Genomic DNA, 27,300 nt, shown 5'->3' with positions numbered 1-27,300 from the left:
ATAGTTCATGCTAACTTCAATCTGGGAAGGAGGAGGGATGTGCCTTAGTAGAGTCCTCACCACTACCATCCACCCTAACAGAGGAGCCTGGCCGCCTGAGAGTGGAGGGGCCCCTAGCCGACCACCGCAAGGGGAGGAGGGGCTCCTAGCTGACCACCTGGAGCAGTCAGGTATGCTGCCAAGGGCGAAGGAGACCCCTACCAGCAGCTAGAACGCAGCGGGGTTGAGAGGACCGCTGACCGCGAGGTGAGGTTTTGGACATGTAATATGGTTTTACATTGGTTTTTAGGGCATGTACCATGTTTTTATGTAACACTATGGTTTTTTGACTTGTACTATGGTATTGCTGTGGTTTTAGGGCATGTACCTTGGTGTTACCATATTGTTTAAGATGTGTAATATGTTTTTTGGTAATACTATGTCTTTTACACATGTACCATGGCAATACCTTGATTTTATGATTTGTATTATGGTATCACCATGTTTGTAGGACACAAAGCATGGTGTTACATGTTCTCTTGGACAAGTACCATGTTTTTGGATGTTCATGTTCTTCAACTCAGTGGGAAAATATGTGAAATAATACATGAATTAGTATTTTACATTTTAAATATTCAGCTGACAAATTTCTAAGTGCTCTCAAAATCACAAACAGCACTGACAGCGATTTAGACTACAATATGTCAAGATGTGGAATGGAATGGGTTTCTAGTACCTGTGCATGCACACACACACACACACACACACACACACACACACACACACACACACACACACACACACACACACACACACACACACACACACACACACACACACACACACACACACACTCACTCTCACACAAACATACACACACACACACTCTCTCACACTCTCTCTACACACACACACACACACACACACACACACACACACACACACACACACACTCACACACACACAGTTGTGTTTCCATGTTTTATGGGGACTTTCCATAGACATAATGGTTTTTATACTGTACAAACTTTATATTCTATCCCCTAAACCTAACCCTACCCCTAAACCTAACCCTCACAGAAAACATTCTGCATTTTTACATTTTCAAAAAACATCATTTAGTATGATTTATAAGCTGTTTTCCTCATGGGGACCGACAAAATGTCCCCACAAGGTCAAAAATTTCGGGTTTTACTATCCTTATGGGGACATTTGGTACCCACAAAGTGATAAATACACACTCACACACACACACACACACACACACACACACACACACACACACACACACACACACACCTATCATTATGTTGGTCTACCTATCATTATGAGGACTTTCCATAGACATAATGACTTTTATACTGTATAAACTATAGATTCTATCCTCTAAACCTAACACAACCCCTAAACCTAACCCTCACAGAAAACCTTCTGCATTTTTACATTTTCAATAAAACATTGTTTAGTATGATTTTTAAGCGATTTGTATTATGAGGACACTAGAAATGTCCTCATAAATCACATTTATAGCATAATACCCTTGTAATTACCAGTTTGTAACTTACAAAATTGTCCTCGTAAATCACAAAAACACGCGCACACACACACACACACTCACACTCACATACACACACACGCACGCACGCACACACACACACACACACACACACACACACACATCCAAATATTATAGTCATACATTGAGAACATATTTGAGAACATATATGTTCAGAGACACAGAGAACATGCCAATAGCATTACACACTGTACTTATGTGTTGTGTTGAAGATGCACTTCATTGTGCATTGCACTGAGCACACTCTACACACAGTAACACGGTTCATTGTATGTGGATTACAGGAAAACAAACAAAATATTTAGCAGAATATAACCAAAAACAACATGATTTTCAATTGCTCTGGAGTGAACAATGCTGGAAACTGGTTATTACCGGTTAATGGACTCCAATGATTTTTCCATGTAACCAAAGACCAAAGGGTTTGTGGGTATGGGGCAATGAAATGCTTCATTGTGTCCTGACGACTACTGGCACAAACATCGAGACTTGTCACAGGGTTTAACACAGTACATTTCTACAACACTTCATAGTGTCCGAACACATGAAACATGAAGGAAACTGCTGCATCACACAATTCTTAACTGCCCGTCGTGGATGAAGACTTTATTAACAACTACATAAACACTGCACATACACGCACGGTTAATCCAAATACAGGGACAACATTATTAGTGGTCATACGTTTTGCAGAAATATTGTTAGATATGATACTACAGGTCTGATGCTGTGGGGTTTGATTGAGAAGCAGATCTGTAAGTAAAATGATACTTAACTTCGTTTATTTTGGGTTGTTTGTCCAGACGAGTTGCTTCTCTTGTGAGATTTGGCACAGAGTCATTTTAAAACTGTTATTAACCGTTCTTGTATTTTGTTCTAACCGGTTATCAGAACTTCTGATCCAGGACGAAAAATCATGGTTTTGCTCAGAATGAACCGAAATGAAAAACGTTTCGTTTTTAGTCCCTTCTGATAACTAAGCTGGCGCAACACTTCTTCTATTGAATGTCAACACAATCATGCCAATAAAATACTTTAAGGCCAAAATTAAATCCCAGATGCAGTTTGTTGTGCAGACAAAATCCACAATAAGAGTCCCAATGATAGATTTTTAGACATTTAACTGCAGACAGTTAATACAGTTACTAACTTCAGGGCTGTGTTTTTGAAATGATAGACACTTGGCTCGTTGTCATGCTCTTTATTGAGGTAAAACATTGTTTACCAGATTAAAGATTGCTTGTGTATATATTTCACCAGTGAGGTTTTGTAAGATATGAAGCTGCTGATGGGGCACGTTTCCAAATAGTCCCTTTCTCTTTGCATGCCCTCACATTCATTTACAACACTTGATTATCTACTAATCAAAATAACGAAATGTGCATTAAAGTGAGGATACAAAAATGTATGGACATGATCAACGATTAAACATTTAGATGCAGAAAATCTCGATCAAGCCGGAGGAAAATATATATTTTGGCATTTACTTTCATCACAGTATTTGACAGATAACTGATAGTTTAAAAAAGCAACTAATGTCACGATTAATTGGTAAAACTGATATATCAGTCTACGTCTAATGTGTATGGTGAGACTGGGGCTAGTTGTCACAAGGGCTACTGAATATCTCTTTTACAGTCAAAAGTGCCACGAGCCCCAATCTCCACTGTATAATATTCTGTGTGATGTTATGTCCCGAGTACTTGATGTGGTGCGTTTACAATGTTCTTTGGAGCAAACATCCAAGATGAGATTCCCGGGAAACGCACTTGCTTGGCTAATAAAGGCAAAGTCTGATTTTAGCAGCTGCTCTCGGAGCAAATCATTGCTGTGAATATTTGAGTGACACGCAGATGTTCCAGACACGAGTTATCGCTCGTCTAATGAAGTGCAGAGGACACTCAGGTCCAGATGAAGGAGAAACCATTAGACGATCAGAGTCTGGATTTGAACCGGTTTTGGCTGGTTTATGGTCACGTACACGCTGCTGTCAGAGATCTTGAGGTCTCCTCGTGAAACCACATAAACGTGGCCATGGTCTGGTTCTGGGTCAGTCTATGGTCTCAGACAAGACCCCCTTTATTACGTAATAAAGATAACAATTAACTTAGCCACGAGATGCCAAACCATTGCTATGGTGATTATTATGCCAACCATCTAAGATCCGGCATGACTCCTTCATTCTGTCCATACACTATTATTTAAGGTGTGTCCCAAACCGCAAGTCGTGTGAGTAGAGTGAAGTTTACTTAAAGTACCCGGATGATGCACTTCTTGAACCGTCAAAAGCAAGTGTGAAATGTTGGACACTTCATGCACTCAGCACTCACGGATTGCCGTACGTAGTGGGAGGGGCGGAGTTACCTGGCCGGGATGCTGGCCTAACAAAACAATTGTAAATAGACCATTTCAAAGCGGTTTAAGGAAGTGACGTCTTGTTGTTCCTTGAACATTTCCTGCTCATTGTCTAACTCAGACTGTGTCTTTCGAGTCTCATACAGGACTTGAATGTACCTCAAGACACCTACCAAAAAATAGATTCTTTATTGTAAACCACACCCCCTCAGGAACGTTCCCCACCGACTCTAAACCTAGTGACTGTAAGCCCCGCACCCTCCGGTCCCCCGTCATATTCTTACTACGTGAAGCTCCAGATAGTCTCCGAGACCCTTGGCACTCTCCACCCGCACCAGCACCGCCTCTTTGAGCTGCGTGCTGAAGCCCACGGCCAGCCGGTCTGCTCGTGTGCTCGGCCGGTCGTTCGGGGGCCACGTGTAGGTGATGAGGGCTCCTCCACGCCCGAAGATGTATGTCGTCCCAGCTGAAAGAGACAGAAAGAGAATTAGTGTGAAACTGCAGACCACTAAATGACCCGTGTTAATCCCGTCAATGAAATTACTGATGAAAATGTACGATGACAAATGCTTTTGTTTTTGTCAACAATAACAAAGACGAGACTAAAATATAATGGTTTTATCCTAACAAACTGCTGAAAAAATATGAACCCCTGCAAGATACTATCAATGCACTAACCCCAATTATTATGTTTTGAAAGAAAGAAAATCTGGAAAGAGCTGCTGTAAATAATCCAGTTATAGTTTGTTGTGTATTTCCCGCTGAACACCTGCACAATGAACTTTATTAACAGCAAACAAACACATCTGTGACATAAATCAAATAACATTATATTACAACTTCCATCTGCACAGACAATGAAGCAAAGGAACAAAGTGATGCGCTGGACAGAAAGTGTAACACATAAACATGCCACATGGGGGTTAGGATATATAGAGTGTATATATATAGAGAGAGAGAAAGAATCTCAGCTAGTATTGACGCTGACTGTCACCCATGGAGGCGTGAATTCGAATACAGGGCGTGCTGAGTGACTCCAGTCAGGTCTCCTAACCAACCAAATTAGCGCGGTTGCTGGGGAGGGTAGAGGGGGTAACATGGGGTAATGGGGTAACCTCCTTGTGGTCGCTATAATGTGGTTCTCGCTCTCGGTGGGGCGTGTGGTGAGTTGTGTGTGGATGCCGCGGAGAATAGTGTGAAGCCTCCACACCCACTACGTCTCCACGGTAACGTGCTCAACAAGTCACGTGTTCAGATGCATGGATTGACGGTCTCAGACGTGGAGGCAACTGAGATTCGTCCTCCGCCACCCGGATTGAGGCAAGTCACTACGCCACCACGAGGACTCAGAGCACAATGGGAAGTGTGCGTTCCAGACTGGGAGAAAATGGGTGAAAAAAAAGCTACACATACAATGTGATCTCACAGTGAAATCAGAAAGAGGAGGTTGAAATTTCTTAAAAAAATACGTGGATGCTGACCGAAATTTCAAACACTGCCCCCAGTGGTCAAAGCGGGAAGTGCTGATGGGCGTATGGCCACGTGTGAGCTTTATGTCCAGAAGAGGTCTAGAGTTATAAAGCGAGTTGTTTTCAGTTGTACATGATGTAATACAGGGAAAAGGAATACAACTCTATCCCCAAACCTAACCCTAACCTAAACCTAAACCCAAAACCTAAACTCCAAATCTAAACCTAAACCCCAAACCTAAACCCCACCCCAAACCCCAAACCTAAACCCCAACCCAAACCTAAAACTAAACCCCAAACCTAAACCTAAACCCCACCCCAAACCGCAAACCTAAACCCCAAACCTAAAACTAAACCCCACCCCAAACCCCAAACCTAAACCCCAACCCAAACCTAAAACTAAACCCCAAACCTAAACCTAAACCCCACCCCAAACCCCAAACCTAAAACTAAATTCCAAACCTAAACCTAAACCCCACCCCACACCTGGTGAGTGGTGGTGGCGTAGTGGCTAAAGCACAGGGCTGTTAATCAGAAGGTCGTTGGTTCGATCCCCACAGTCACCACCATTGTGTCCTTGAGTAAGACACTTAACTCCAGGTTGCTCCGGGGGGATTGTCCCTGTAATAAGTGCACTGTAAGTCACTTTGGATAAAAGCGTCTGCCAAATGCAGAAATGCAAATGTAAACCAAAACCTAAACCCCAAACCTAAACCTAACCGTTAGTGGAGTACAAATGAAATGTTACGGGGAAAAGTGCAACCTCTGAATCACGCTCGTCACTGATTATACAAACGTGACTGCTTCCTGGTTTCAATGTGGATACAAATCCAGGTCTCTGATGCAACTGACGCAACTTGCTCCCGGTCGAGTTACGTGAGAACACTGAAACCGATGCAAAAACTGTCTGTTGGGGAATGAGCATGTCAGTGAGTCGGCATACTGTCACTAATCCTAAAGTACCAGAACTTTTAGAAAAAGCACGCCGACTTCACATGTGATAATGTTGACACATAACGCAAAATCCCAAACTGTCCAAACGGGAGGAAGTCACGTCTAAAGTAGCTCATCCTTCGGTATTTTCATGATCCGCTTTTCACAACAGCTTTAATCATATATAATAAACATAATCATTTCTGTATATGTTTGATACATGTTTCAATAATTGCAAGTATTTTATATTTGTTTTTACAATATTTCTGTTAGAGTTTGATAAACATTTTTGACATTTTGCACATTATCATCAAGGTGTTAAATAATGTCATTTTAGTTAAACTGTTTTTAAAAGTCTTTGCAAAACAATTAAAAACACTGAAATAAAGGAGCTTAACGTGGAAAAATATTAACTACAATTAAAGAACAATCCTGTCAACAGAGAAAAAATGATGCTTTCCACTGTTAAACATTCAGAGGGAATTGACTGAGAATGAAAGCATAGTTTTTTATTATAACAGACGGGAATGTAAAGATATTCATCATAACAACACAACAGATAACACGTGAAGAACGCTGCACATTTCACTAGTCATCAGTGAGAGAGAGTCATTCACTTCACACTCTGTGATTGAATATTAACCAATGTGTTGTTCCTGAAGGTCACCGCAGTTGAATGAGTGAATGATAAAGGAGTGAATCTGTGCTCGCGGTCGCTCCTGTGATTAGCGGACGCTGAACTCAATGATGCCAGCTCCAGAGAACACGACTTTAATCATGTGTGTGTGAACTGAACCGTAACGTCAACAGAGCTGATTGCATTCAAGTGACTTTCCAAAGGCTTGACACCCTAAAATCTGTTTTACACGCATCAGACCGTTTGGAGAGAAGAGCCAATCAACACCCGGGAATGAAAAGCTAATGGATTCACAGTAGACGCCTGATATAGAAAACTCATGAATGAGTTCAAACTGTCCATTTCAGTGAATCAATTCAATTTGTTTGGTCAAGTCTCAATGTGACATTGTGACGTTTGCTCTTATGGAAATAAAAATACTTATTGAAAATAATAATAAAAGCTATTTCAAAGTAAACACAATTTGATTTGATTCCAATTCACAAGTTCGCGATTTGAATCAAAATGATTTGACACGTTATAAATGTAATTTTGCTTAAATATGAATGAAAAATCCGCTCTCTCAACCGGGTACATTACGAAAATAGTAATTTAACACATTTTATTTTAGAATTCATTTTTCATCATTTTGGTCAGATTTGAGCTTTATTTTAATTACGCTTTATAAAAATGTATTTGATCAATAAAATACATTGCATTATTAGATATATGTCTATATACATATTATATACTATATATTATATACTATATATTATATACTATATGTACCGATTAAAACAATGTAACTAATCGCATAGTTGTCTGTGATCGCTATACATGGTACATAAAAAACATGAAAATACAGTCATAAATATATTTACAAGCAATTAAAGTCATTATTTATTTTACTTCTTTAAACCTGTTCAAGTTAAAATAATCAGTTTCTTTGCAAATACAGTTATTAGACACATTTTTAAAGATACAGGTATATGTACATATTCAATAACATCAATTTATGCCAATTTCAGGCACAGGAAGTGGGCATCTTGTCTTTGGACACACATTACACAGTCAAATCGATCTTGGTATTTTAGAACTGATATCGAGATTGTTCAGACGAATGGTAAATGTTCTGCACTTATATAGCATGTTTCATGTTTCATGTTTCATGTTTCAACCTTAGCGGTATTCAAAGCGCATTACTCTGCATCTCATTCACCCATTCATACACACACCAGTGATGTCAGAGCTGCATGTAAGGTGCTAGTCTGCCATTGGGAGCAACTTGGGGTTCAGTGTCTTGCCCAAGGACACTTCGGCATGTGGACTCGTGTGGGCCGAGAATCGAACTCTGCGATCAGTGGCCGACCCGCTGTACCACCTGAGCCACAGCCGAAGACAGCGTTTCATCAAAAATCGCACCACAAATATCTAAATATAATCGAAAGATATAAAACATGTCAAAACGCTGATTGCATTGATAATTTCTGTGCGATATCAGAACATTCATCTGACCAAACATTGAAACGTTTGATTTTCCAATATGCAAAAGCTTGGGTTATGAAAATGAGATCCGACCAAAGACATTGCAGCTCATTAAACAGACTCCATTCAGATAACAGACTGCACACTTCATTTGCAATTAAATATGCCATAATCTGTGACTGAAGGCCAAAGGATACTTCGGTTGTCCACAGTGCTGATCGCTGCACACATATTTGTATTTGCTCGCAGTCTAGAGAGTTTCCTTGGAAAGGCTGAGTGCTCGAAATGAAGAATTCTCTGGCCTTAAGGTGCATGCATTAATGTCAGGGCTCGCAACACAAAGGCTGCAGGTTTAATTCTAGTTGAGGTAAACATTAAATGAAGAACTCCATTCGACCATCTTCAAACCCTTTAGCTAGACACTGAGCGTTGATTTCAGAGGGATCATCTGTTTCCTGCAATTACTGATGGTTCTGCAAGATAGCAAGATATCTGCATGTGACCTGTCAAACCCTTGATTGCAGCCATTGCCCTCTGAAATTCTGACTGTGTGAAGAATAGAATTACTCAACTAATACCAACGGGGAAATGTCAGTGAGTTTAAGAGGCAATAATGACAACCCTGGAAGAACAAAAAGAACAATTTAGGACCAAATCTGGCGTCACAAACAGGATTCCTCTTTGGATCCATCATGAAAAATAACAAACAACAAAACCACACCCCGACAATTACGACTTGGCCAAACACCCCCATCACAGCCCACCGATTCAGATACAGGTAACGATTAAAAAATGGATTCAAAGCCAAGACTCAATGCTCTCGTCTCTTCTCCCCTCAGGCGAAAAACCGTTCTGACTCTGCTGTTAGTTGAAATATTTGCCTGCTGACTAATTATCACAGGAGAAGAAACAAAACAAAAAAATACAAGAGAATGAAGGAGGAGAGAGGAAGACATGGCTGAATTGTTTTGAAAAAGAAATCAGAACAAAAGGAGGAGAAAGAGAGTGAAAGCGAGAGAGAGAGAGAGAGAGAGACATAGAGTGAGATAGAGAGAGAGTGAGAGACATAGAGTGAGATAGAGAGAGAGTGAGAGAGAGAGTGAGAGAGAGAGAGAGAGACATAGAGTGAGATAGAGAGAGAGTGAGAGAGAGAGAGAGAGAGAGAGAGAGAGATAGAGAGTGAGAGATAGAGAGAGACAGAGAGTGTGAGAGAGAGAGAGACAGAGAGATTGAGAGAGAGCAAGAGAGAGAGAGAGAGAGAGAGCGAGAGAGAGCACACTCTTTCATCACTTTGTTGAGTTTTCATGACATGACATGAGGAAGTTAGCATCTCCACAATGAAGCTCATTCAAAAACAAAGAGTGTAAAATGGCTGCTGGGAATCGAGAGAAGACATTTTGAGAAACATGCATCTCTCTCTCTATCTCTCTCTCTCTCTTTGTGCACTATCCTTCCAATCTAATTTTCTTTTCCTCATGAATATGAAGCATGACTGAAATTAGAGTGAGCTTCAGGGATGCATATAATGCTTCAGAAACTCCTGATGAATGTAAAAACACTTTTATTGTGGCACATTATTCTCATTTCTCTTTTTCAAACAATCTGAGATTTGACAGCAGCGACTGCGACACATAGAAGTGTTGTACTGTATCATGAATCAAGCTAAATTACATGACATTTTATGACACGTATCGCAGCAGTTCTGAGGTAAAATGTCCACTGTGAGGCGCTGAAAGCGAGTGAAATGTTCTTCTAACGGATGAGTTTTTTTTAAGGTTAATGCTCAACAAAACCGATCTCCCGACCCTAAACATTAAACCTAAACCTAACCGATAGTGTCAGAAAAAGCACATGCGAGCAGGTCATTTTGTGGTGTTTCTATGACACTGTGCTCACATGTGGATTGGCGTGCTCTTCAGGACTCGTATCCCGCTCCTTTACATCACAAGTGCAACGCTCTATCAGTCAATCTGATCACATGTGAACGCTTGTAAATGTACTTTGGGTTCACGCGTACTCTTCAGGACTCGTATCCCGCTCCTTTACATCACAAGTGCAACGCTCTATCAGTCAATCTGATCACACGTGAACGCTTGTAAATGTAGTTGATTATGTTCAAATGAGTCATGCGCTATATTAAAAGTGTTTAGATGTCATAAGACAGCACTGTGTGAGGAACAGAGAGAAAAGTAAGTGTTTATGCACTGATAATCTGCCGTTTTACTCATGATGAGTGTGAAAGTGAATAAAAGTCCTTGTTGTTGTAGCACCTCTAGTGTTCATGTCACCAGAAACTGATGCCATACACACAACGAGACATGGAAAAATAATTTTGCAAACATGTACATATAGAAATGTGATTCTATGAGAGCAAGATGGTCTTAATAAGAGATCTGTTACATTTATACAATTATGCTTTTATAAACACTTTTATCTAAAGCTTCATGTGTTTCCGGTTGATCTACACTTCACTACCAGTTGGTTTCTCTCAGTTAATTAAGTATTTTATGGTTGTGTTTAGGCATCAGATTATGTCAGAAAAATCTTGGTAATGTCACAAATATAAAAACAAACATGATGTGAATAAAGTAATTAGCTACAAAACCCTTAAAACACTCTTAAATATGATAAAAATCACTATAAAACGTCAAGTGGCTTATTGCTTTTATAAAATACCCTAGCAACTGCCCAGACAACCTGAAGCTCACTGCTTCCTGTTCCGGTTGCTGTCGGCACACTGCACGAGTGTTTGTAGCTTGCTAGCCTGCTTAGCATTGCTTATTATTATGATTATACTTACATTGTTTTATCCTTTGCTATTTTACTTTCGTGCTTCGAGTTTTCCCGCTTTACTACTTTTCTAACTGCGTGTATTTTACCACAAGCACCAGTTTCTCTTTTTTTCCCCCTTTTTTTTCGCTTGTCTACCTCTCGCGTCTCGACTGCGTGCATTCATTTTCTCCACTGTATTTACACAGATTATTGCATCAATCTCAAACATCTGCTGATTAAGAAACACATCTATCTCAAACCCTCGCCACTCAAGAACAACCAAAACAACAATAACAACAACAAACAATTGAGGTAAATCATGGTGTCTGCTCATGTTATTGCTTCCTGCATTGCATGTCACATGTTTACTATAGCTTGTTCCGTTAGCAGTGAGGGATTCACTTGTGATAAATGTAAGGAATTACTCAGGCTGATGGAGAAGGTTAATGAGTTAGAGACTCGCATTCGAATGCTAGTGGAGGTCAGTGAGAAAGAGAAGCCGGTAGATACTGTTTTGGATGCGAGTAGTACAGAGAGCAACACACACACTTTGGTTCCGGCTGTAGAGCCCCTGCAGCAGGGCATTTGGGTGACGTCTCGGAGGCATACTCGCTCAGCAAAGAGACTCCACTCTCCCGTTCCTGTTAGGGTTTGCAATCTATCAGTGATACACCCACTGAGAATCATATTGAAAGAGCCCTTGTTATCGGTGATTCTATTGTAAGGAACATGGAAATGGAGACTCCAGCCACTATTGTTAATTGCATTTCGGGGGCCAGAGCGTCTGACATAAAATCAAATTTACAAGTGCTGGCTAATGCTAAACGTAGATTTTCTAAAATTGTTATTCATGTCGGCACTAACGATGTCCGGCTTCGCCAGTCGGAGATCACTAAAGATAATGTTAAAGAGGTGTGAATTTGCAAAAATGATATCAGACACTGTAATATGCTCTGGTCCCCTCCCTGCTCGTCGTGGTGACGAGGTTTATAGTAGATTAGTGTCACTGAATGGCTGGATGTCTGAGTGGTGTCTGAAGAATAAAATAGGATTTATAGACAATTGGAAGAGTTTTTGGGGTAGACCTGACCTGCTAAAGAGAGACGGACTCCATCCCTCCAGGGAAGGTGCTGCTCTCCTCTCTAGTAATTTGGCTCATAGTCTTAATAGTGATCGTATTTGACTAACTGGGGCCCAGGTCAGGAAGCAGACAAACTGGTTAATCCGAACGTCTGCTAGCTGCCTTGAGACGTCACACAGGTTCCCCAAACAACCAAACACAATACCCTCATTAAATCATTTAGAAAAAATTTGATTGAGGTAAAACTTTAAAACAATTTCAATAAATTAAAAATACACATCATATAAAAATAGGGCTACTAAACATTAGATCTCTTTCTACCAAAGCACTAATTGTCAATGAAATGATTACAGATCATAGATTGGATGCGCTCTGTTTGACTGAAACCTGTCTTAAACCGGATGAATATATTAGTTTAAATGAATCTACTCCCCCAGGTTATTGTTATAAACATGAGCCTCGTCTGAAGGGTCGAGGAGGAGGTGTTGCTACAATGTGAAGTTTTTGGTGTTACTCAGAGGACAGGATATAAATGTAAGTCTTTTGAACTAATAATGCTTAGTGTGACACCGTCAGATATAAATAAAACATCTCTGTCGTCTTTTGTCCTTGCTACAATGAAAAGATCACCTAGGCCTTATTCTGATTTCCTTATTCTGATAATTTTTTTATCAGATCTTGTAGTTACTGTAGATAGAGCTTTAATTGTTGGTGACTTCAACATTCACATAGATAATGAAAATGATACATTGGGATTAGTATTTATCGATATTCTCAACTCTCTTGTAACAGGACCAACTCATCGCCATAATCATACGCTAGATTTAATTATTTCATATGGAGTTGATGTTGATAATATAGAAATTCTGCAGCAGAGCAATGACATCTCGGATCATTACCTCGTCTCTTGTATGCTGCAATCAGCTAATGTTACTCAATCTACACCACGCTATCGTTCAGGTAGAACTATTCTTTCGACCACTAAAGATAGCTTCACTAATACTCTTCCAGATCTATCTCATACACTCAATAAACCCCAAAGCCCAGAAGAACTTGATGAAATAACAAACAATTTAAACTAAACTAGACATAAACTTGAAACAGGAACTTGAAACTAGACTAAGAACAGGACATGACTACAACTATGTTACACAAGCTAACGTCAAAACTAGAGCCATGTTACACAAGCTAACGTCAAAACTAGAGCCATGTTACACAAGCTAACGTCAAAACTAGAGCCATGTTACACAAGCTAACGTCAAAACTAGAGCCATGTTACACAAGCTAACGTCAAAACTAGAGCCATGTTACACATGCTAACATGAAAACTAGAGCCATGTTACACAAGCTAACGTCAAAACTAGAGCCACGTTACACACGCTAACGTCAAAACTAGAGCCATGTTACACAAGCTAACATCAAAACTAGAGCCATGTTACACACACTAACATCAAAACTAGAGCCATGTTACACAAGCTAACATCAAAACTAGAGCCATGTTACACAAGCTAACGTCAAAACTAGAGCCATGTTACACAAGCTAACGTCAAAACTAGAGCCATGTTACACAAGCTAACGTCAAAACTAGAGCCATGTTGCACACGCTAACATCAAAACTAGAGCCATGTAACACAAGCTAACGTCAAAACTAGAGCCATGTTACACAAGCTAACGTCAAAACTAGAGCCATGTTACACAAGCTAACGTCAAAACTAGAGCCATGTTACACAAGCTAACATCAAAACTAGAGCCATGTTACACAAGCTAACATCAAAACTAGAGCCATGTTACACAAGCTAACGTCAAAACTAGAGCCATGTTACACAAGCTAACGTCAAAACTAGAGCCATGTTACACAAGCTAACGTCAAAACTAGAGCCATGTTGCACACGCTAACATCAAAACTAGAGCCATGTTACACACACTAACATCAAAACTAGAGCCATGTTACACAAGCTAACGTCAAAACTAGAGCCATGTTACACAAGCTAACGTCAAAACTAGAGCCATGTTACACAAGCTAACGTCAAAACTAGAGCCATGTAACACAAGCTAACGTCAAAACTAGAGCCATGTTACACAAGCTAACGTCAAAACTAGAGCCATGTTACACAAGCTAACGTCAAAATTAGAGCCATGTAACACAAGGTAACGTCAAAACTAGAGCCATGTTACACAAGCTAACGTCAAAACTAGAGCCATGTTACACAAGCTAACGTCAAAACTAGAGCCATGTAACACAAGCTAACGCCAAAACTAGAGCCATGTTACACACGCTAACGTCAAAACTAGAGCCATTACACAAGCTAACGTCAAAACTAGAGCCATGTTAAACACGCTAACGTCAAAACTAGAGCCATGTTACACAAGCTAACGTCAAATCTAGAGTTACACACGCTAACGTCAAAACTAGAGCCATGTTACACAAGCTAACGTCAAAACAAGAGCCATGTTACACAAGCTAACGTCAAAACTAGAGCCATGTTACACAAGCTAACATCAAAACTAGAGCCATGTTACACACGCTAACGTCAAAACTAGAGCCATGTTACACAAGCTAACGTCAACACTAGAGCCATGTTACACACGCTAACGTCAAAACTAGAGCCATGTTACACAAGCTAACGTCAACACTAGAGCCATGTTACACAACCTAACTTCAAAACTAGAGCCATGTTACACAAGCTAATGTCAAAACTAGAGCCATGTTACACACGCCAACTTCAAAACTAGAGCCATGTTACACAAGCTAATGTCAAAACTAGAGCCATGTTACACAAGCTAACGTCAAAACTAGAGCCATGTTACACAAGCTAACGTCAAAACTAGAGCCATGTTACACAAGCTAACATCAAAACTAGAGCCATGTTACACACGCTAACATCAAAACTAGAGCCATGTTACACACGCTAACATCAAAACTAGAGCCATGTTACACACGCTAACATCAAAACTAGAGCCATGTTACACACACTAACATCAAAACTAGAGCCATGTTACACAAGCTAACGTCAAAACTAGAGCCATGTTACACAAGCTAATGTCAAAACTAGAGCCATGTTACACACGCCAACTTCAAAACTAGAGCCATGTTACACAAGCTAATGTCAAAACTAGAGCCATGTTACACAAGCTAACGTCAAAACTAGAGCCATGTTACACAAGCTAACGTCAAAACTAGAGCCATGTTACACAAGCTAACATCAAAACTAGAGCCATGTTACACACGCTAACATCAAAACTAGAGCCATGTTACACAAGCTAACGTCAAAACTAGAGCCATGTTGCACACGCTAACGTCAAAACTAGAGCCATGTTACACACACTAACATCAAAACTAGAGCCATGTTACACAAGCTAACGTCAAAACTAGAGCCATGTTACACAAGCTAACGTCAAAACTAGAGCCATGTAACACAAGCTAACGTCAAAACTAGAGCCATGTTACACAAGCTAACGTCAAAACTAGAGCCATGTTACACAAGCTAACGTCAAAATTAGAGCCATGTAACACAAGGTAACGTCAAAACTAGAGCCATGTTACACAAGCTAACGTCAAAACTAGAGCCATGTTACACAAGCTAACGTCAAAACTAGAGCCATGTAACACAAGCTAACGTCAAAACTAGAGCCATGTTACACACGCTAACGTCAAAACTAGAGCCATTACACAAGCTAACGTCAAAACTAGAGCCATGTTAAACACGCTAACGTCAAAACTAGAGCCATGTTACACAAGCTAACGTCAAATCTAGAGTTACACACGCTAACGTCAAAACTAGAGCCATGTTACACAAGCTAACGTCAAAACAAGAGCCATGTTACACAAGCTAACGTCAAAACTAGAGCCATGTTACACAAGCTAACATCAAAACTAGAGCCATGTTACACACGCTAACGTCAAAACTAGAGCCATGTTACACAAGCTAACGTCAACACTAGAGCCATGTTACACACGCTAACGTCAAAACTAGAGCCATGTTACACAAGCTAACGTCAACACTAGAGCCATGTTACACAACCTAACTTCAAAACTAGAGCCATGTTACACAAGCTAATGTCAAAACTAGAGCCATGTTACACACGCCAACTTCAAAACTAGAGCCATGTTACACAAGCTAACGTCAAAACTAGAGCCATGTTACACAAGCTAACGTCAAAACTAGAGCCATGTTACACAAGCTAATGTCAAAACTAGAGCCATGTTACACAAGCTAACATCAAAACTAGAGCCATGTTACACACGCTAACATCAAAACTAGAGCCATGTTACACACGCTAACATCAAAACTAGAGCCATGTTACACACGCTAACATCAAAACTAGAGCCATGTTACACAAGCTAACATCAAAACTAGAGCCATGTTACACACGCTAACATCAAAACTAGAGCCATGTTACACACGCTAACATCAAAACTAGAGCCATGTTACACAAGCTAACATCAAAACTAGAGCCATGTTACACAAGCTAACATCAAAACTAGAGCCATGTTACACACGCTAACATCAAAACTAGAGCCATGTTACACACGCTAACATCAAAACTAGAGCCATGTTACACAAGCTAACATCAAAACTAGAGCCATGTTACACAAGCTAACATCAAAACTAGAGCCATGTTACACACGCTAACATCAAAACTAGAGCCATGTTACACACGCTAACATCAAAACTAGAGCCATGTTACACACGCTAACATCAAAACTAGAGCCATGTTACACAAGGTAACATCAAAACTAGAGCCATGTTACACACGCTAACATCAAAACTAGAGCCACGTTACACAAGCTAACGTCAAAACTAGAGCCATGTTACATAAGCTAACGTCAAAACTAGAGCCATGTTACACAAGCTAACATCAAAACTAGAGCCATCCCTGCTGGAAAAACCAGCATAGACCAGCTACCAGCAAGACCAGCATATGTTGTGTTTTGGTGCTGGTATGCTGGTGACCAGCATGGGATGCTGGTATGCTGGTGACCAGCATGATGCTGATGCTGATGCTATGCTGGTGACCAGCATGGGATGCTGGTGTGCTGGTATGCAAGCTGTATGCATTTATTAAATGCATCCCATGCTGGTCACACCAGCACCAACATTGGATGCTGGTTATAAACATTGGAAACTATGCAGGTCAACAGTAATAGATGTTAAGGATGGTAGCCTGTTCACCAGGATGGAATGCTGGACAGCTACATTGAATTTTGGTATGATGAAAATCATGAAAATACAAGCTTAAATTAATGTAACAAGTTCATTTAATAATAACAAGTAAACATTAACAATAATAACAATTATTTAACAAAAAACAACACTCAGGACGACAGAACAAATAAACAAAAGAACATACACATCAACATTTAGTAATTTACCTGAAAAAGTAGGATCAATACAGTAATGATGACAGAACAGAACGATATAAACAGAGCATACACATCAACATGTACTAATCTATCTGAAAAGGTAGGCAACTGTTAGCAGGTTACTGTTGACAAGGACAAATGTGTAGTACAAAGCACAAAGCAGTCGACTCATTTTTGTCTCAAATGGAACCACATAGTCAAATTTTAAAGTTTTTTTTTAGTCTGTTAATGTCCATTATTTTTTCTGTAATGAACCGTCCGGCCTTTATCCATCTGGCCTGCGACTCTGTCTCCTCCACATTCTTTTTGTCAAGCCACTCCTTGAAGCAGACTGAAAAGAAATGAACAGATAAATAGTGATGCTTGTGTCGCACCAGAACAAATAAAAATGTATTACTCCATAACCCAGTACTTGGCATCCCACAATGACCTTGTGGCTACTGCTACCTTTTAATGTCTGAAGTTTCTGGGGGTTAAAGGCTGCCTGCTGGTTTTGGTTGTGGGGCATTCCTTCCCTGTGAGACTCCTTTCCGCCAGAGTCTTAGTGCCCCAGATTGCCACTGCCAACTCCTTCACAAATAAGGAATCCCGCGTGCTGTTTTGTATCCTTGACCAGGCCTCTCTACGCACTCGAACATCTCCCCCAAATGAATCTGACAAAATTAAAAACAAAAATAATCAAGGTACTAGATTGTACAAATGTATACAAAATGTATTTTAAGTGTACTGTAGTTGGGGGTTCTTATATTAATCCATGCACACAGATGACTGACCCTTACTGAAAAATAAGTTTATTCAAGTGTTCCATTAGTATACTTCTTTTAAACTAAAAATAAGAAAATATACTTTCAGTCTACATTTTATATACTTCTCAAAAAATATACTTTACTTAAGTATACTTTATAAAATGAACTTGAAGTATTCTTCTTTTTCGTAAGGGGAGATGCTGTACCTCATCTCCTTCTGAAGATACAGAGGGTTCCACCTCATTCAAACAGCCAGACTCTGCAACTATATACAAAATAATGTCAATGTATTCAATATGTATATTTACCCTCTTGCATCAGGGCCTATTGTTTGGTAAATATGGACCATGATAGATTTCAGATATCTGTGACTGTGAGTGATATATATATATATATACACACACACACACACGCATATATCCTTACTTTGTAAGGTCTCCTTTGGGCTTGGGGCTCCAGGGTCTTTTGACAGTTAGAAAGAAAACAAACATATCACAAATATGACAGATGATGGAAAACATGACAGGGGAGGGGGTCTCCTCCTTACCACTGCACTTTGCTGTTGATGAGGATTTCAGTGCCTTCAGCAATTGTTGCTGCAATTGCATGTTTAGAGAACATAGTTCTTTATTCTCTGCCTCAATTTCTGTTCTGAGTTTCTCCTGCTCCTCTAACCTATAATAGATGGACATGTATGTCATGATTAGCTGACATTATAAGAAAAAAGAAAAAAAAATCTATATATATCTATATCTTTCTATATATATCTGACAAGCAGATTAAATCAAACATTGGGCTAAAGATCAATTCTCTTGTCAGAACACATTAATTCAAAAACCACTTACTTGTTTTTAGTTTCCTGCAGTTGCAGAGACATATTGTTTATTTTTTTTATGTAGAGCTGTTGCTTCTTTTTAGCCTCCTCAAAAAGTTTTTCTGGTACAACCCCACCACCATCATCATCATCATCCTCTTCTGACAATGAGTCAGACAGGGTATGAGCTCTCATTATCTTGCTTGGAGTTGGGCAGAGTGGAGACTGTTTTCTTCTAATTTTTCTCTCTTTTAGCAAGGTTAAGAGATTATTTTGTTTGGCCTCTTCTGCAGCTTTTTTCTGATTTGTCTACATGGATAACATGGATAAAAGCATAATTAGGAAAAAGCACCTCAGTGTATTGCAAGACTCCCATCCAAACAAAACAAACAAGGCATTGTAAAAGCAATTACCCTATATGATTATTGAATAGAATAATGATTGGAGCCTAATATTATCACTTGATAATGGTGATAATTTGATAACCTGTATGTGGGCAGAGACACAAAAATACATTGCAGTACATACATGACTTATGTAGTACATGCCCTGTAGTTACATTCAAGTGCCACAAGATGGCAATAGCTGTAATAACAGTTGGCAATAGCTGTAATTACAGTTAACAGGAAAAACGGGAGCAGATCAGCAGCAGCCAATAACATTAATTTAACCATTTTACACAACTATTAAGTTAGCTAACATCGGAAATAAAACAGCAATATCAACTTTACATGTGTTGCTTTGGCGTCCTCCGCCTCAGAGCGCGACCGTGGAGGCGTGGTCTCCTTCAGAAGTCTCACACGGACCCGCTTACCCTTGGCCAGTTCCTCCTCGATCTCTTCTCTGGACTCTGGAATGTTAATAACACTGAATGTAAGTACTTGAAAGCACCTGCTATAACGTTATATTCTGTCATGCAATACTAACACCGGTAGCATTGCGTCCTCTGTCCTAAGCGCTTACTAGCTTTGCTAGCGCGTTAGCCAATACTCGCATCCCAGTTAATACACGTTAGTAAGTATATTAAAGTTAAAGTATTTCCAAGTTGGACATTTATGTTATTGATGAACTGTTGGAGATAAATTACGACTCACCCTTTAGGAACAATATTTGTCCCTTGAAAAACTTCTCTTGCCAGCGCACCCAGTAAGTTTTAGTGAGGTCACTAACGTTGAGGTCAAAGTCCTTAATGTAGGATATGGGGACGATTTCTTTACACCCGTCCTCTATATATTTCACATAGGCGAACATATTTAATTTTTTATTCTATTTTATAGTTTAAAGTAGATTTGTTGAGTGAAGTTGTCTGTAAAATGTCAAGTAACGGTTACCTCACGAGCGAATTTAACTCTAACGGCGGGAAGCGCGAGATGCACTGTTGCCTTGGTTACAGACTACCGTACAGTCTGTATAGTGTATCTTAGCTCCCACTATAGAATGATAAAGTTAAAGGGTTTATTAAACACGTCTGTATAACACAACACAGTTCCACAATGATTATAATGTTGAATCAACAACTCTCTAAAGCAGTTTCAACAATAGCAGAATAAAGCAGTCTTATAATCTTCATGGAGGAGGATTTATTTCAGAACTGTTGAATTGAGGCTGCATCAGTTGTACAAAATAATCTGGCAGAGTCACACCTTTTAGTGCAGTAATCCAAGTCATCTAGTTGGCAAATTGCTGGTAAACTAATATAAATAGTTCAATTAATACAGACAGTCAAAGGATTAGAAAACATTTCCAACAATGTTACCTGAATAATATGATTTATTAATGGCTTATTTTATTTAAGGGCTGTATGAGGCATAGATTTTAGTAATGTAATTACTATGTAAATTCAACATCATATTCATGTCTGTTAATTATTATGTCCTTTTTAATTTTAGAATGTCAAAACGCAAGTACAAATTGTACTTAGAGCCTAAGAGCAGAGTTACATTTCCCTGTGCAAGACTGAAAAGAGGACATTTGGATGTAAGTCAGTTCATGAGAAATATGTTGTAATCCTGGGTATCAATATTATATAATTATATTGTATTCAAAGAATGTATGAATTCATTCTTACCTGAAGATGTTCCTTTAAAGGTGGCAGATGGTTCAGGAGATGCAGATGTTGAGGTGAGAGAGTAATTTTTAAAAAAATTTTTTTATTAAAAGTACATAATTTCCCATTAGGCTACTACATTGAGTACAGTTTTTTTTACTCTGTGCTTGTGCCATCTCTTCATGATCCTGTGCAGACCATGTCTCCATCTGGCGATATTCAGCTGGATCCAGATGACACGGCCAACATGGTGAGCTCTTTTACCAACCACACCTGCAGGCTTGTGGCATGTTGTTTTTGAAATTGTTGTCTAAAAGTTACTCCTGGTTGTTCAGGTTTTGGCTTTCACCGGTGACCACATAGATCAAGGGGACAGAATCAATCCACACCTGAGCACTGCAGATGTTGAGGTGAGTGAGAGATGGATCTACTTTTTAAATTAGGGAATGACATAATTGGGCTTTACTACATTAAGTACTGTTCTTCTTGATCCTGTGCAGACAATGTCTCCATCTGGCGATCTTCGTCTTCAGCTGGATCCAGATGTCACGGCCAACATGGTGAGCTCTTCTACCAACCACACCTACAGGCTTGTGGCATGTTGTTGTTGTTGTTGTTGAAATTGTTGTCTAAAAGTAGGGCTGGGTATCGTTTAAAGAAATTCGATACCGATACCTTGACTTCGATACCGGTTCCTGAACGATATTTTTCCGATACCAATTTTATTAAAAAATCCGTTTTAACAACATTACCTCAAAAAATGAAAAGTGAACAGAGATTATGTGCTGAATTAGGTCGTTGTAGTCCAAGCTCAAGGATGCAGAAGTTACGAGAGGGTAAGTCAAAATGTTCGGTTGTTGGATGTAGTAACCCACACGCTTCATTACACCGTCTCCAAGCATCAGAACCTCTTCAAAGTGCCTGGTTGAGTTTTATTTTTACGGAAATGTACCCACATCTGTAGGTAAAGTCATTTTTGTGTGCGCGAACGCAAGCACTTCAAGGTTAACTACTTCAGCAACAACAGGGTTTTTCCTGCATTGAATTTGTTTTTTTTTGTCCCGCCAAAATCTTATTTGATCGGTGAGTAATGTAGATGAACTGCTGCGCGTGACAGGGCGTGTGTTTAACTGAAAGAACGAGCAGAGAGCGAGACTCGGTCGCACGCCGCAGCACTCTCTCTCTTCGAGCCAGGCGAAAGTGTAAACAAGACTTCACCGTCTCCAAACTGGACGCTGTCTTGCTCTCTCTCCTCGCACATATTAATCAAAATAAATCGATACGGTGGTAAAAGGTCAGAAGGCCAAAGTTTAATGTGGAGCATTCAGAGATATTGTTTTCTGAATTACCGTGTGAATTGTGCTAAATAAGTACAACATGACCAAAATGTCATATCCTATTTCATACCCCGATAACAATACATATCCTGATAACAGGGCTCTACGGTAACTTTTTTTATTAGGAGCACTAGTGCTCCTAATAAAAAAATCTAGGAGCACAGTCCAAAATTTAGGAGCACAGATAATTGAACGCTTTTCAACTACACAATATAACTGTGCCACATATAACATGCACAAGTATGGAGAGCATGAGAAAAGAGAATTCAGAAACATAGCATCTTACAGAAGTTTATGTGATGAAGTCAGGGTCGGCGTGACTGAGACTCGTGCTTTTATTACTCAAAACAATAATAAACAAAAGGCGCGCGCACACAGCGCTTGCACTGTAGCCGCGCTACAGCAATAACAACACCTTTTCACTTTCTCCGATCACTCTCTCCACCTCTGACGTACGAGTCCTAGTCCACCTCTCTCTCTCGTCTGCGGCTTATATCCTGTCTCTCCACTGCAATAAGACACCGGTGTTCGTCATTTGCACTTGACCTACTTACGTACCGCTTGTCTCCTTTCTCTCTCTCCCGTTACAGACCGCGCTGAACCACGCCCCCCTCGCCACAGTTTACCTTTACCTACCTTCCTCAATTAATAAAATATCATGAGTTACTGTTGGAATTTCTGTAACTCATGATATTTATTTGCATCAGGTTTATGGAATAAAGAATAAGTTAACGCTATAGTTTAACTGCTTAGTAAGGTCATCACTCTTCCACTGACAAACATGGCGTTAGCTAGATTTGTGGGTAATCTAATTTAGCAAATGTAGCGTATGTTAAAGAGTATTTAGAAGCGATGAATTAGGGAGAAATGATAGGACTGTTTGCTAGAACTGCCACACTGTTTCAGAATTAAATCTACAATCTAGTCTGTCAACATGTATCCTCCACCATTGTCATTAATTGGCTGTTATAAACCCCAATACCGATTTAAATGAAATGAGTTCAGATTGGCCAATAATATCGGACGGCCAAATAATCGTTTGGGCTCTACGTCAAATGCTATATACCGTCATATCGCGACAGCCCTACTGGTCAGTCATACATTTCTTAGTTTACTGTCATTGTATGTAGACACATGCACTCAGGAATGTTTTCTCTTTAAATTTTTTGTAGATGTCTTCATCTGGTCACTTTCTGCTTACATCTGAGCTGCAACCAAGTGACATGGCCCAGCAGTTTAGTTGTGATTCATCATCTGAAGGCAGTGTTTCTGAAGTTGATTCGGAAATTCCAGATATTCCAGAAGATGATCCATTCAGACAGATAGGTTTTGATACAGACATGGATTCAGTACTAATGTCAGCAGGTACAACGACAAAGGCTGAGGCACTGCTCATGGTGATGAGTCATGCAGCCAGACATAATATAACAGGGACACAACTTCATGACTTATTACAGCTCATAAATACTCTGTTTGGCAAAGAGGTGTTACCCAGATCAAAATATTTGTTCAATAAGGTCTTTAAAAACAACTCCGACATTGTGGAGTTCCACTTCTACTGCAAAACCTGTAAAGTATACATTGGCACAAAAGAAGACATACAAGACAAAAACATTGCACAGTGTGCAATCTGTAGTGCTTCAATTGAAATCAGTTCCTTGAACAGTGCAAGCTTTTTTATCAACATACCAATTGCACCTCAAATCCAGACGCTGCTTGAAAATCCTCAGATTCAAAACAGCATGAGCTACAGACACCAAAGGCCACATAATGAGCATGTTATCTCGGACATATATGATGGTGAAATGTATCGAAACTTGTCCAGACCTGGTGGAATTCTGTCAGATCCAAACAATTTGTCATATAATTTCAATTCTGATGGCTCAGCCTGTGTACAAGTCTTCCAGATTTTCTATATGGCCCATAAACCTGCATTTAAACGAGCTCCCTCCCAAAATGAGATTTCAGAATGTAGTGCTTGCAGGTCTTTGGTTTGGTACTCAAGAGCCAGTTATGTCTATTTTTCTCAGACCCTTTGTTGATCAGGCCAAAACACTGACATCCAGAGGTATGTCTTGGAGAAAAATGGAACGTGTGTGCACAGCAAAATTGTTGGGTTATGTTGTTGTGTAGACTCAAAGGCAAGACCAGCCATGCAAAACACCACACAGTTTAATGGGTACTTTGGTTGTGGCTTCTGTTTACATCCTGGTACTCTAGTAGAGAAACAGGTGAAGTACACTGTGACTGACACAGAATATACTGACAGAGAAGCGAAGAAAATGCTGGCAGATATGGAGCAAGCAGTAGCACAAAACAGAAGTGTCAGAGGAGTGAAAGGTCCATCACCACTCATAAACATGCCCTATTTTGATATAGTGCAAAGACTTTTTTGCAAAGATGAGTGATGGTGTTTATGGAGAAATCCAGAATATTGTATCCTTTCCTTCAGAAGGGGGTACAGAAATTGTTCTCCTTTTCAAAAAAGCTTTATACAAATACCTTCTTTCCTTTATCACAAGGTTATGGGTTTGTCTCACATATCCGACTTGTAAGTGGAAGCCTTTTTTCGCCAGTGTGTCTGATTTCAGTAGACCGGTTAGAGCAGAAATGCATGGTTTTAAAAACGGGTGATCAGACGTACATTTGCGACTTTCCAAATGCATATGAGAGAGACTAGTCTTAATCATAGATGGTCATTCTGTTAGTTGTTGGTGGTGATGATATAAGCCCTTTCTGTTTAATATGATTTCTTGCCTTGAGTGCGAAGACCTTTCCATGAATGGAACTGGTTAAGGTGTCATTAGACGGCCTAAATGTGAACTTGGGTCATGTGATAACAGGAAGTGTTTTTTATATGTGAGTCTGATACTGCTTCGACATTTCTGTTCGACTATTTTATATTTGAGCAGTTTGACTATTTATATGTGAGTCTGATACTGCTTCGACATTTCTGTTTGATTATCTTATATTTGAGTCTGATACTGCCTTGCTACTCCTGTTTTAATGATTCTTCTCAGCTTTGCTGTTTCTGTTGTGTGTTGCTATGTAGGTACTATTTATATACATTTATTTATTTATTTATTTATTTGTATCTGGTTGTTTCACTGTAAAGCACTTTGGTCAGCCGAGTGGCATTTTTAAACGTGCTAAACAAATAAAGTGACCTTGACCAAGCCCTGAAAAAAACAGAAAAGAAAAAACAGACAGGGCTTATCATTACTATCAAACAGAGATTGGTGACCACTGGGCTAGTGAGTGGACCTAGGCCTATACATTTAGATTATTATGTGACAATACTGATCCCTAAGGTCTAAGGAACAGTGAACTTCCATGCTGAAACTATAATCACCATGTTTGACAGATGAGGTGGTCTTTCAAGGGTCATTATTTCTCCAACAAACTGGTTTATAAAGTTACTGCAATGTAATTTTTGATTAAACATCCTCCACAATACAGTGACACCGGATGCTTGTAGGAACATTGTTAATGCAATCTCTTATATTGGTGTACATTGCTTGTTAACTGACTGTTACAGGCCATATTACCACAAAGGCTAGAAAATGTAAATGGTTAAAGAAACATGTATTCATCTCACACATCAAGTATTAAGGGCGATTAAAGGAGAACTTACTGAAAATTATAAGAATTTTATATAAGAATTAAAAATTCCCCAGAGTTCTCCTTTAAGCATTCTAATTTATTAATGTGAATACTGAATGCACTGTATATATTGTCATGGTAGTAATGGTATCAAATAATTCCTATAAATGTGAATGTAACGTGCAAATATTCTGTTGCAATAATAAACTTATTTCGAACAGATGTTAATGTTCAAGAATCTTTAGTTTATTTATTGTAATGAATTTGTATAAGAAAAATAGTGGTATGTGTTGGCCAAGTATTTATGTACTGCCCTTAAAGAACTTCTTGACATTGCAAGCCTAATTTCTATTTAACTGTCTTCTTTTTCAGTACTTTAAACAAGTAACTTATTAAATGGACCGTGTAAGTACTGGCTGCATAAATGTGTACAAAATAATGAGCTAAAGTATATCACACAAGACCATGCTGGTAGACCAGCATCACCAACAAGACCATGCTGGTAGACCAGCATCATTAATGAGACCTTGCTGGTTGACCACCATCACCAGCAAGACCATGCTGGTAGACCAGCATCATTAATGAGACCTTGCTGGTTGACCACCATCACCAGCAAGACCATGCTGGTAGACCAGCATCATTAATGAGACCTTGCTGGTTGGCCAGCATCACCAGCAAGACCATGCTGCTAGACCAGCATCATTAATGAGACCTTGCTGGTTCACCAGCAAGACCATGCTGGTAGACCAGCATCATTAATGAGACCCTGCTGGTTGACCAGCATCACCAGCAAGACCATGCTGGTAGACCAGCATCATTAATGAGACCTTGCTGGTTGACCAGCATCACCAGCAAGACCATGCTGGTAGACCAGCATCATTAATGAGACCTTGCTGGTTGGCCAGCATCACCAGCAAGACCATGCTGGTAGACCAGCAAGACCATGCTGCTAGACCAGCATCATTAATGAGACCTTGCTGGTAGACCAGCATCACCAGCAAGACCATGCTGGTAGACCAGCATGGTCTTGCTGGTCCACCAGCTAAACCAGCATAAACCAGCATAGACCAGCATAAACCAGCATAGACCAGCATGGAAATTATGCTGGTCTATGCTGGTTTT

At 39.7% G+C, this 27,300-nt stretch overlaps 2 protein-coding genes across 8 annotated transcripts in view; one reads left to right on the top strand and one right to left on the bottom strand.

The window, feature by feature from the left end:
* Positions 1-27,300, bottom strand: part of LOC127649456 (neurexin-2-like) — a 600,635-nt gene that overhangs the window by 61,587 nt on the left and 511,748 nt on the right. For all 7 annotated transcript variants that reach the window (XM_052134552.1, XM_052134585.1, XM_052134578.1 and 4 more), the window contains one exon: positions 4,195-4,376. In XM_052134552.1, the coding sequence (XP_051990512.1) occupies positions 4,195-4,376 (182 nt within the window). The remainder of the gene's footprint in view (positions 1-4,194; positions 4,377-27,300) is intronic.
* Positions 19,561-26,677, top strand: LOC127649505 (uncharacterized). Its single transcript, XM_052134642.1, has 7 exons — positions 19,561-20,064; positions 21,081-21,168; positions 21,280-21,312; positions 21,435-21,488; positions 21,574-21,648; positions 21,739-21,798; positions 23,748-26,677. Exons 2-7 carry the CDS (start codon positions 21,082-21,084, stop codon positions 24,615-24,617), a joined length of 1,179 nt encoding a protein of 392 aa, XP_051990602.1. The 5' UTR covers positions 19,561-20,064; position 21,081; the 3' UTR covers positions 24,618-26,677.

Source organism: Xyrauchen texanus, chromosome 1, assembly GCF_025860055.1.
Source record: "Xyrauchen texanus isolate HMW12.3.18 chromosome 1, RBS_HiC_50CHRs, whole genome shotgun sequence".
NCBI classification, from domain to species: domain Eukaryota; kingdom Metazoa; phylum Chordata; class Actinopteri; order Cypriniformes; family Catostomidae; genus Xyrauchen; species Xyrauchen texanus.
The sequence above is the reverse complement of the archived record's forward strand: the minus strand, read 5'-3'. Positions and strand labels throughout refer to the sequence as shown.